General features: G+C 38.4%; 1 protein-coding gene across 1 annotated transcript in view; it reads left to right on the forward strand.

The window, feature by feature from the left end:
- Positions 1–13,166, forward strand: part of TMEM163 (transmembrane protein 163) — a 94,178-nt gene that overhangs the window by 63,946 nt on the left and 17,066 nt on the right. Inside the window, exon 5 of the mRNA XM_027656252.1 lies at positions 10,336–10,432. Within this exon, the coding sequence (XP_027512053.1) occupies positions 10,336–10,432 (97 nt within the window). The remainder of the gene's footprint in view (positions 1–10,335; positions 10,433–13,166) is intronic.

Raw genomic sequence — 13,166 nt, forward strand, 5'->3', positions numbered from 1 at the left:
CCCTATGATGGAGCAAACCTCTCCTTCCAAAGTAATTTTAACCCTTTTTTCTCTCTTGCTCATGTTCAGTGACACCACTTGAGAATATTTACCCTGGTATTTGCTCATGGGCAGCCTTACAGAAGTTATACTGGATATATATGCATTACAATTAGGCAGGGAATATGGAGATTGTGATGTATCCTACTTTTGCACTCAAAGCTTGAATTAGAAGTCACCATTTATAGGAGGACATCCTGCAAGGTGAGGTCTGGTTCTTCTCTCTCCTTTCCTTCAATTCAAATAAGAAAGCAGACTGATCTATATGTTTGCAGGGTATATTCTCTTTTGGTTCACAGAATTAAAAAAACCCCATCGTTGTAATTTTTAGCATTTGTACTGTATTTAAATTTTTCTGTGTGGATTGGCTCTGCTGTACTGGTTAGCCTGGCTAAATGAGCACTGTCTATTTAGGTGGTGTTGAATGAAAATAATCCTCTCGGTTCAGACCCAACATATCAGTCACATTGAAAAAACTGGGGATAATTTTATCTGTGCCATACATACGAAAGAGACTTGAAGCACAGATGGCAAAATCCACACCTACCCACAGTTCAGGGCAAACCTCTGTGGCAGGAGGAAAAACTCCTTTGTGATGAGCGAATGGAACACCTAAGTGGTCTGGAAAAGTGTCAAATGCATGGAGCTGGCCTACAAACTTCAAAGAGCTCACAACCTACGTCTGCAACTCTTGTGTAGTTCTCAGTTACCACGAGTTCATCCTCACGTGACACTTGCATATCTCTCCCACACAGTGAGGCACAGTGTAGAGTTTTCAAGGTAAGTATTCACCTATGCTTGAATATGTGCTTTCTGGGAAGAGAAATATAGTTTCTTTTTAACCACACTGAAAATTTCCAAACCATTCTTTCTTCTGAAATATTTAGCTGAAATTCTACATCCAGGGACAGGGCTAGATACAAGTTTTAGATGTGCTCCATCAGGCTGAGTTATTAAACACTATAATTTCTCCCTAAATTCATTGTACCAAATAAAGACAAAAGTAAAGTATTCCTAAACTTTGCTCTTATCTGGACAGAAATGCATGTATGCATAAGGTTATCCCTGCACGCACACACAAATCATCGCATATAGAAGTTATATTAAATATGAAATTGAAAATGTATATACTTACACATTCTAAAATCTGTTTCAAAAACTCTGGCATCTGCAGCCTTGGCAATGATTTTACTGGAGTTAGATCCAAAGTCTATTTAATTTGTGGAAAACTCTCCTTTCACTTCAGTTGTAGTTGATGAGGAGTATTTGTGTATTTTGACTATTTACACACAGGTCGATATATATAAAACCGGAATTTGATAATCACCATAAAAATGAATATTACGGAAATTCTCTAAAAGCTTTAATTTCCACCTTCAGGAGAATGACAGAATCTCTGATCATCTGCTGCAAGGCTGGGAGCAGTGCTCAAGCCAGGAGGGTGGTTGTAAGGCAGGTGTACTCTAAGTGCAGCTGCAGAATCTGTGCAGACCAGGGACTAGAAAATAGGTCATGAGAGTTTTCAAACTCTCCCAAGTTGTAGAAATGTCTGTTAGCTTTTTTTCTGGAAGATATTTAATACCTGGAGTACCAAATTATTTATGGAACTGTTGCCCCAGTTGAGCTTCATGATTTTAGAGAATGTAAACACCCTGTTCTGCAGCAACTAGTTGAGCTCCTAAGGGATAATAAAAGTTTTAGAAGGTCTATAGCATTTTCAGCATGAAATGTATCCCTAGCAGAGCTAATCTGAATTTCAGATATAAATAGCATTTCCTCTCCATGTGTTTTAAGAAGAGGTTAGACCCTGTGATTCCACAGTATATCTTTTCAAATAAAATAATTGAGAAATTGACTTTCAATGGTAACTTGTACTATTACTTGAATCCTGTTTATTGTGTAACCTGGTTTGGACTTTTTTTTTTATGGTGAGAAAAAGGAGTAGCTGTAATGATGCTGATCTGGATTCTGGCAGTTGGGGGTGGATTATGGAACATGTGTGATGAACAGCAAGCCCACTTTGTTCCTTTTAAAGTGCATCTTAAATTGACTCTATTCCCTCTTTACCCTGCACCAGGCAGGTGTAAATACTCGGAACAGCTGTGGTTCTGTACAGTTCAGTGTCCAAAACCTCTTCAGTAACTAAACCTGATAATAGAGAAGTTACACCACCAGCAATATAACTACCTCACTAGACACAAAGAAGTTTAAGATTAGCAGTAGAGAGTAACAAATGAGCAGGAATCTCAAGACTGGGATTGAGATTGCATTTTTTGCCTGTGTTATTACCATGATCTGCAGAGGACCACACCTGCAACTTCCCTTGAGCCCCAAAAAGACTGCAAACCAGAACAAACACTTTCATTCCCTTCTCTGAAACATCGTCAGACTTTTTCCCTTTCTATATTCTTTGTCCACTGACTTAGTTCTGAGTTCTCTTCCAGTTTCTCAACCCTGCTCCATTTCATCCCCATCAGTCAGATCCCACTGGTTTGCCACCAGAAAATCATTTGTTGGTGACCAAAAATTGATTTCCCCCCCCCACCCCAGGTTCTCAGTCTTCAGGTATCATCATTCATTTTTGCCTGTGCTTGAGAAATCTTGGGCTGGTTGTGACTGGAATTTGGTATTTGGCTACTGTAAACAGACTATAAGAGCTGCCATAATACAAACATTAAATGAAAACAGACCTAGCTTTGTTTAAACAGGCTGACAGCCTCTCATCTAGAAGAAATGTGGTGCAGGTTATTGCAAGCTCCAAGTGACTGATGAAGGAGCATTCATAGAATGTAATTTGTATTTGGGTATGGGAAGGAAGAATGAAAACAAGAGTATCAGTGAGGCAAAGAGATACAAGAGGGTTCCTGTCATGTGGCTAGACACGGAAGACACTTGATAAAAAGGTATAGAGAGATACAGAATTATAAAGTGAAGAATGTTCAAAATATTTTCCTAACTTCTGTCAGCAAAAACCTCTTGAGGAACTACCTTCTGTGTTATACCATATGACTTTCCCTGAATGATTCCATACATAATATTCATTCTCCCACTCACTAATACTAAAATATATTCTAATCATAGGGAAAAAGGAATTAGCACTTTTACAGTTTTTATTAAAATAATTACTTTTATAATTTAATTTTTTTTCTTAAACTCTAGAAGTTTCCTTAGTGGGTTTATTCAGAGATTAAATCCCATATCCAGCATAAAACTGATTTGCTCAGCTTTGCTGAAAAAGCTCACATTACTCCTGGGTTTAGAGCTCATATTGCTCTCAGTGGCCTGCAGCTCATTTTAATGTGAAGTTACAGTACCCTGCAAAGTAATATTTTTAACATTATCTCTTCACTCCAGTGGTGAAAACAGCCTGTAGAGATTTTAGCATTTCCTTTTCTGTGGGCCTTTAGGAGCCATTAGTGCTGAAAGATCTTGACAGAACATGCAGAGTTAAAGATTTTGTGAATAAAAATTAATAGGATCACAGGATAATCCAGGTTGCAGAGGCCCTCAGGAGGTCTCTAGTGCAGGCTCTTACCCAGAGTAGAGTCAGCTGTGAGATCAGAAGAGGTTACTCAGAACTTTATCCACTCAGGTCTTGAGAACTTCCAAGGATGGAGAGTCCACAACCTCTCTGGGAAACTGTTCCACTATTTCCAGGGTGGAAACGCCATTTCTCTTAGGAAGACATATCATGGTAAGATTCTTAACAATCACAGAAATACAGAATTAAAATAGAGTAAACTGGTTCTAGTAGGGTAACGACTACATGTAGAAATTAGAAGTATTATCTTTTCTTTATGGTATTGCGGCTACCAGAGAATTGGATGAAGAACAGAAGCATGTTTAGACAGCAGCTTTGCAAATGTGACAATAGAGTTTCTACCTCAAGAATATTAAGACAAATGCTAGTGGTTTATATAATGATTTTTTCTCAGTTCTCTCTGTCATGTTTACTTCTGTAGCTCAGCTGAAGTTATTAAAATGTTTTCAGTGAATAAGGTAAGAAATCTTGATACAAGAAAGAATTTTCCATAGTGAGATCAGTCAGTCACTCGAACAACCTCCCCATGGATGTGGTAGATGTAACTGGACAGGGTGCTAGAGAATCTCATCTAGGTTCCCTTTTCCTTGAAAGGCTGGACCTGATGATTTTTGGAGGTCCCTTCCAACCTGGGCTGTTCTATTATTCTGTAAGCCTCTTCATATTGGTAAAAGTAGTAAAAATCCAAATAACTCATCTAATCAAAAAAGGGTAAGTAGTCTGAGATACTGTAGTGAATAAAAATGGTGGGAGAATAGCCCAGTATTTGACAAGAAGATTAGGCTTCTAATATTGCATTTTAGTTGTACCATATGTTAACAAAAGTGGGAAGTAATTAGACTGCTACTGACAAACTTGTTTTATTCCACATGATATCATCACATTTCAGGGACTATTTCAATGAACTTAAAGTGTGGTGGTAAAATAAGGTCCAGGATGTAACAGACAAACTACCAGGTGCATGAGACCCTTTTCCCTCCTCACTGCCCCAAAACAACTGTCTCCATGAGCTGCTAAGAGAAAGTTAACACATTTTTGCAGATTGCATTCACATACATTACTAATCTTTTCTGAATCCTTAATTCTGTTGCAGCACCTTTGCTGCATGTGAGGGCAGATTGACTTGAGAGGAGTAATTACCAAGAGCTTCATTACAAACTGGTGTTGGTGTTGTGGTGCTGTATTCCATTTGCCACAAAGACAGGAGGAAGATAATTAAGAAGGGAAACCTCTTGCATTGGTATTTTAAAGCAGTCAGTTGATATGAGGAAAACTCTGTTACCAATCACCCTTATGTAGCACCCCAGATATTTTTTGAGGTAGTATATAGCAGAGCTTGTTACTCAGCATGTATTTGTAATTCCACTACTATTACATATATAGGGTTTTTTTTATAAAATGTTACAAAACAAGTAGCTGAGAATCTAAATCTGCAGTCTCACTTCAAGCTGACTGCTGCTTTCATGGAAGAGTAGTCTCTGGCTGGAAGGGTCAATTCATGTAAAGGGTATTTAGTGCTTGGCAAGAGCCATGCTAAAGGTAAAATTCCTTCATAACATTGAAGATTAATCACCATAGAAATCTGAGTGAGATTAATCTTTATTTCTATGATGAAAATATTACAGAATTTTAGTCTTACGATTCCCTGTAGGGAATCATAACAATTAATTGCAAAATATAAGATAGAATTAAGGCTAAATCCATGAATTATAAGGCTGTTTTGCTCCATCTGCTAGATGCAAATGAATTGAATAATTTGACATACTCTCCTTAGGAAATTAATTCTCTGATAAAAAGAGGGAAAAAAAAGTTTACTTACTAATAGCAGCTTGAAAATTGACAGTTTGTGGAGGTGGAAATCCCTGAATCTCAATACTTTTCATAGCTACCTGCTGAAAAGCCATTAACTTATGCAAAGTGACAAATTTTTGATTAAGGGAAAGACCATCAGGTGCTCACAGTGATTGATTTCATTTTCTGGTTTAGTTATGAGTTGTGAGAATTTGTCATCAAAATGAAGAATTATGTTTATTAGAGCTCCATACAGTGAATATGTTATGGAAGAGATGAGGTGGCAGCTGTATGTCATGTAATGCAGCTACATTGATCTTGTTTTGATTGATGTGAGTGCAAATATCCAGGACTGATGTAATACAAAATGGATATTTATAGGGTTGTATAAATATAAATGAGTTGTATGTGGGTTGTAATACTGCTTTCAGAAGAATGTCTTGGAAATTTCCAGGATGTAGCACACCCAGAACCAAACTTTAGTTTTTAGAATTTATACACATCTGAATTCCTCTAGGAGTGAACTGGCAGCAACCAAAGCTCAAAAGCTGTATAAAGTTTTTGACAGTTTTGAGAGTGTAAATAATTTCATTCACAATGCCTGAGGCTGCAGTACAACCAATTCAACAGTGTTTCATCTGTGACAAAGTGATACTGAAAAGCCAACAAAATTGATGAGTTAATTTTTAATACAATGAATTGTACTTCATATTATCTCGTGGATTTTCAGATAGAAATACCATATCAAAAACACATCAAGAAGTATCTTTGGCACATCATGATCTGCTACTGACACCCAGCAAACTAAAGAAAATGTGTTAGTTTCACTGTTAAATTTGTAATATTGAATTCTCTTTACTGACAATGTAATGATGTAATTTTAATAACTCTTGCCTTCCAAGTGCCATTGCTCTAATAAAAAAAAATTTGGAAATTTGAATTTTAGTTGACTTAAAAGTTGATTGTTGCCTGGATATCAGAGAGATGCCCTCACCTTTTTGTTTCTGAATTAGTCTATTATTCTTTAAAATATACTGCATTCTGAAAGATTCCAGAAAGCTCATTTCTTCTGAAAATCAAATAACGTGTTTCCATCAAGTTTTAAAATGTTTTGACCAAACTCTCTCCATTCATTTTTCTTTTTAGAAGTAATATATTACATAGAACTGAGGGAGAATTCAATTCAAGCTTTCTTCATTAGGTCTTTCCTGCTGCCTGTCAAATCTGTAGCAATCAATTATTTTGCATTATAGATCAATTATAACTGTAATGATTTAGTAAATATTTAGTGGGAAGCTCTTACACTAACTCAGGCAGAAATGGGTGTAAAATAAGTACAGGATCTTCAACAGGTGCTGGAGGTGTAAGGGGTACAGGTGGCATAGGATGCCTGGAGATCTGTCCATCTTGTTGGGTTGCTGAAAGAAGTACCCTCCTCATGTCTTAGCAAGAAGATACCAATATTCTGGAATATGAGGGCATTAGGTGGAGCCCCAGCTACTCCAGAGTGTCTGAATTGCTGACAGTCATCATGGAGAACCTGGAGACTGAGGAGCATTTTCTACACCACGGCAATTACAAGTCAGGGGTATCTTTAAAATTAGTCAAACCTCACTGTATAACTCCTCTCTCATTAATTTTTATGGGTACTTCTGAGTTGACTTGAACCTGTTTAGGAATGGCAGTTGGCTCATCTAATTTAATTGAATGTTATTAATGAAATTGGATTTGCCAACCACCTTGGCACTAACACCCTTCGTGTGCAGTTGGAAACACTATTTAGTTACACAGCAGTAATTGTCAGCAGATGGAAGTTAGGAGGCTTGCATTAAAAATTTTGCAGTCCAATACCATGAAAGTAGAGCAAACTTACAATAACCAATTGCAATTTGTTTATTATGTACTACAATCATTCAGATTAATTTTTGGAGGTTTCTTATTTTGTAAATTTTTAGTTGAATTTTGTATGATTTGGAGTTAGAAATTATTTTTTTCTTGCAAGTAAGATTGAAAGAAGACGCTATGCAATGTTGTGTTCTAGTGGTTTTGCAGATAAATTGAGACACTCAAGAAGACAAGAAACATGTACTTTTGCACTTAAAGTACTATGCCATTACTTAGGAATTTTACATGGCTCTGGATTCCAAAAGCCAGCATATAAAGAGGAAGCTAGGCTTGCTAAATATGATGACTGAATGCTGATTCAAACCTAAGAGTGCATTTCTGTCTGCTATTAATAACCTTGTCTTTGTTATTATCATCTTGCTTGTCTTCTTTCTACTTGAGCTATTTCTGGTTAAGTAGGTGTATAGGAATTCTTTAGCCAGAGTAAAACTGATCTTGAGAATAAGAGAAGCAGATCAAGGTTGCTGAAGTCTTTGTGTGTCTGCTGGATAGACAAAGATGCAAAATATTTGCTGTTAGGCTTGAGCGGTTGGAGACTTTACAGAGATAACTCCAAACTCTCCAATTTATGTCAGAACTGAATCAAGCCAGTGGCATTCGCCTTAGGGAATGTTTGCCTGTCTTTCCCAGAAGTATGCAGAGAATAAAAGGTAAATTAAGGGAAGGTGATGGTGCTTTTCTGTCTTCTCTTTCCCATACCCTTGGCATTAAATGACACATACTGCCATGAGGAAGTGTAATCCATAGTTTCCAGCTCACAGGTTTCTGGCTGTGTGGGTTTAAGCCTGCTGGGAGTGATAGAATACCTTGTCTTTCAGAGTTTCTTTCAGACAAAAATGTCAGCGTATTCTCGCAGGAAGTATAGGTATCTTATGTTAACCTGTCACTGACTCAGCAAATGGCCTTAGGTAAGTCAGCCAACTTTTGTGGACCAGTTCTAAGATACTTCACACTTGCATTTGTCCCAGGTAAATGAGCAGAACCTTTAGTATATGATTCTTTACATAAAATAAATAAATAAAAAAAAACATTGTCACAACAAAATCTGTTGTGAAAGATTGTGCAATATAAGCTTCTTCTGTTATGGCAGTGCTAAATATTACAGAAGTAATGTATAAAGATAATGCTGAGAAGTTTTTGGAGTTTAACAAAACCAAGTCAAGAGGCTCCAGACAGGTCTCTGTAGTGTTACACAGACAGGTCTCTCTCTGTGTTCAGATAGAGTGAAGCTACAAATCTCTTAAAAGAATCTATTGCAGAACAGGGACCTGCTCACAGGTGTGCAACAGAAAATGAAAATCCCACTAATATTTGATTTTAGTAATTCTTTTTGGGAGATGAACTTTTGTCTCATCTGTATGAACATTTAATGATTGCCTGTCACTGCGGGATTGCAGAGAATCCATTCTGTTTCTTCCTCTGTCACAGACTGTGGGCCAGATTTCTGTTCTGTGTTTGAGCCCAGGGGAAGTACTCTGGGGTCAGCAGACTGTCTCAAGCCTTTTCTACCTGCCTTTTACAACACATTATGTTTAACAAGAATGAGGATTGTGTTGCAAGTTAGTACAATGGTGTTAAACATCAACCTTGAAATAGTTGTAGCAGAGTTTTCCTATCTGAGATGAGTACCTCACCGGTAGTACCACTGATCCTGGGAAGGGTGTGAGCCTCTGTGTTGTCCGTACTCCTCTGGAAAGGGCAGCCCCTTAACTGAGAAGTTGTCTGTAGGATTGTGTGGATTGTCCACAGCATGATTTAGTGTCACTTGTGTTGGGGGTAAAATGACCAGCTCCTCACCTGTGCCACTGCTGCTGCATCCTCTGAGCCAGGCAGGGCAGTGCCAGTTCCACTCCAGCCTTGGGATGGAGATTGTTGTGAACATGGCATGTGCTGCCAACCCCCACACGGCCCTGATGGCTGAGCTGATGAAAATAGTACTGTGCTACGGGAATAACTATAGCATCGGCTACCTGAGCTACCAGACAGCTACCAACAGATGAACAACAAAAGAAATACAGCTTTTGGAGAAAAAAATTGTACGTATAGATATCACTTCACTATTTCATGCTTTAAATGTTAAAATTGCTCTTACTGTATATCTATTGTAATAGATTTTTATGCAAAGAACTGTTAGTAAAATGGAGTTACAGATATAGCAACACTGTAATAGAATGGTTATAATTGTTGGTGTAGAGGAAATCAAAGCCTTATATGTAGTATTTCACAGCAAAAGGAACACCATCTCAGAGTAGTATTAGTCTGTATACTTGAACAAAAGCAAGGGTTTTCTTTTTTACTATGAAGTTCTGGTTATACATTATGTACTTAGTAAGTAAGTCTCAGTGTGTCTGACCTACCCCAAACTTCATTATTCTCTGCAAAATATTCTCTGTTACTTCATTAAGTATTTGTTTGCCTTTTTTGTAAGAATGGGTGGTAAGCTCTGTAGAGCAGGAGGAGGGAGTCTAATTCTGCACAGGACCTAATATGATAAAACTGCTCCTTGATTTGGTATTGGGAGCCTCTTGGACAGCCTACAAAGGGAGGCACTTGTTTTTTTTAATATCTGCACTTAAAACATTTTTTTCTTGGAGATTTGGGAAGGAAACATGTTTCTGGTTCTGTTGTGCTACTGACCAGCTTAACCAAACATCTGTCCTGGTTTGGTAAAGAGAATGAAGCTCCCTTGATCATTTCTAATGGGAGATCCTAGCAAAACAAACAAACAAAGGTAAACAGATCTCTAGAGGACTCTGTGATAAATCATCAGGAGCAGAAGTGGCAGGTCTTTCTCTCTGAAATATCAGAGAGAAAGAAACATCATCTGGTATGCCCAGAAACATCATCTGGTATGCCCTGTCTTCTCATACGTAATCCAGGTTTTAAGAACTGGAGAGGAACTGGACATTTCATTCTGTTCTTTAATTTAAGTCTCTATTTTTAGCTCCTTAAGACATTTTTTTATTATTAATATTCTGTTACCCTCAGCAGTGGGAGAGTTGGCAGCTTCAAATACCTTCCTAACATTTCTATTTATTTTTGTCTATTTTTTTCCCCAGAGCTTGTGTTATTTTGGGTGTCATATTCCTCCTGTCATCTATATGTATTGTGATCAAAGCCATCCACGATCTTGCGAAGAAGGTGCTTCCAGAAGTGGTAAGGTGATTCCTGTTCCTTCAAATGTTCTTTATTCCCTGCCCTGCCAGTGAGACTGAGAAATGCCAGTGTCTCCTTTCAGCAGCCCCACTGAACTCTGCAAAGCTCTAGCAGGTGCATTTCTTGCATAGCTGCACATACTGATCCTAGGATTCAAGCAGTATTTTTTCCTTATGTGAGGGAGTCTAATCTTTATGAGTTTTTATAGGCTTAACCCCAAATCTTTCTCAGTGTAACCACTTAAAGCTTTTTACATGGGACTGTAAGAGTTCACTTACAGAGGAGGCATCTCTGTGCTTAATGAATGCAGTAGAATTTTATGAGAAGAATGGTTCACTACTCCAATGGCTTCAGTATTCTATTTTCAGCGTGGAAAAAAATGTATTTTTGGATTTCATTTTTTTGTTTTCCAGCTCTTGCCTCCAATTCCAGAGCCATGTACAAGTAGCAGGAATGAAACAGGTGAGGGGAGCATGCTGGGTCAAAGAGCTGGCTTTTTGACTGGCTCACCATGGAGCATCACAAAGGGCTTTTCTCCTGCTCTCTGCTTTCTTTTCAATGTGAAAGCCAGCCCTTACCTGGCCTGTAGAGAAGCTCTCCCCAGTGGTCTTTCAGCTCTGCTCTGTCCTGTCCTGCTTGCTTCCTTTCAGTACTGGGTATTAACTTCTCTGAGCTCTGCTCATCCAAACCAGCTGCTCCCTGGGAAAGCCACCTGGCAATGGTTCCACTCCCACAAGATTCTTCCTAATGTGCTTAAACAAAATGAGGCTTCAGTTCAGTTGTTGTAGACAACCTGACTTGGAGCTTTTGTATTCAGCTCTCATGAAGTTTGGTCCAGTTATGTGTTCAGTCTTTGGCATCTAGGGTCACCTTGCCAAGTGCCATTCTCAACATGGCACTAAACAGAAACCTAAACTCCTTCCTTTCAACCAGGAGTTGGAGGGAGAGCTGGAAAAAAAAAAAAAGCCAAAATGGAATTCCATCTTTTTACCCTCTGTTAGCAGGGCAGACGACCTAGTGGTTCCTGTGCTCTCATGGAAATTTCCAGGAAGCCGGGCAATTACAGAAACTTATTTTCAGTAGTTTAGTGAAATTTGGGCAAAGATGAGTTACACATCATGAATTGGAGCCCAATGCACTGTTTGACTGCAGCTGATTCATGTTCTCTTTGCATTTTACTTTCCGTCTTCTCCAGTCTTCACGATTTACTTCCTCCTCAGCTTTGCCAGGACAACAGCACATGTAGTTCACCAGCCTGGTTCTGTCAAAATGATCTGGGTTAGCTTGAACAGTTGCAGTAAGCAGTTCTCAAACTCAACCCAAACATTTTGACAGAACTGGGTTAGGGAGTGGGTATGGGTGCCATCGTGCCAGCGAGGCTGAAGGAGAGGCAGGTAGGGGTGAGGGGAGACCCTGCTGTGATGACCAGGTAAAAGACAACTTCTTAACGTGTCTGTACTCAAATGGTGCATCCGGCTATAGTTTAACTCCTGTTTAGTGAGAAAATGTAATATATAGTGCTGACTCAGGGAAGCAAAAGGGAAAAGGGAGGCTGCAATGATAATTAAAACACCAATTTGGTGAATTTATGGTAGCATGGATCAGATTAATTTGGATGTCTGTCTACTTCATTATAAACAAATGCCCTAAGAATTCCAACAAAACAAAACATTTAAAACAACATTTAGAACAAAAATTTAAAAGTTGTGTCATCTATATCTCACTTTTCCATCATTACAGGTTCTGTCTACAGTTTAGGGCTCCATTTCTTACAGGGAAGAAATGTCTCCTATTTACATTATAAACATTTTCTGTGATTTGCAGGGATATTCTACATCCTCATTTTTAATTTTTTAAATTAAAAAAGTTACAGTAGGAAAAACCCACACAATCAGAACTACAGAAGGATATCCCTGAAAAGAACATCCCATTGCATTTTCAATGTCCTGTAAGAATGATTTGTACAGATCCCTTTTTGTCACAGACTGCCTTGGATTCAGTTTGGTGTGCTAAATCTGTGTCGAATTGGTAAAAGTTAGGGTGGATACTGCTTCCATTTGAAACTGTATCAGGACACTGATAGATAATTCCGTTCCTGTGATTGTGCTCACTCATTTAGGCACTCAAGTGGTATCAACAGTTTGAAAGATGTATCTGGCCAAGCACGGACTTTGGATGACTAGTGTAGGGTAAAAGCCACATGAACACACTTAAAGGTTTTTCATACAATTGCAATTTTACTTGGAAAGTAGGTTGGAGCATGGGATGAAAAACAGTGGTACTATTGTTCAATGTCTCTTAAATAACATAGCAAGGAATTTAAATTCAAAATCTTTCAATATATCTCACTGCAGGAAACTGATTCAGGAGGGGTTGTATGACAGGTGAAACAACTCTGTGTAAACTAAGAATAACACTGAAAAATGGGAAGGCTGAGAGAACAGCATCACTGATACAAGTCACGGCCAGTGGGGTAAAATGGCTGAGGATTGCCAACATTAAAAATTGTTGGGGGAAAAGGGTGTTGTCCCATAGAAACCTTTCCAGTTGCTCTGGCTGTGCATGAACCTGATGCTGATTTTCTGGTTGCACATTGCTAAGAGTTGCTCAGTGTCTCAGCAGAAATGATCATTCTTCCCAGTTGTTTGGGGCTTTGTTTATTGAGTGTATTCCCAGTTAATCTGCAGCTGCCCAGGCAGTATCATTAACATCTGAGCAGAGTGGAAATCTACTC

The sequence above is a fragment of the Corapipo altera genome, unplaced genomic scaffold (genome assembly GCF_003945725.1).
Source record: "Corapipo altera isolate COAL_440 unplaced genomic scaffold, ASM394572v1 68, whole genome shotgun sequence".
Taxonomy (NCBI): Eukaryota; Metazoa; Chordata; class Aves; order Passeriformes; family Pipridae; genus Corapipo; species Corapipo altera.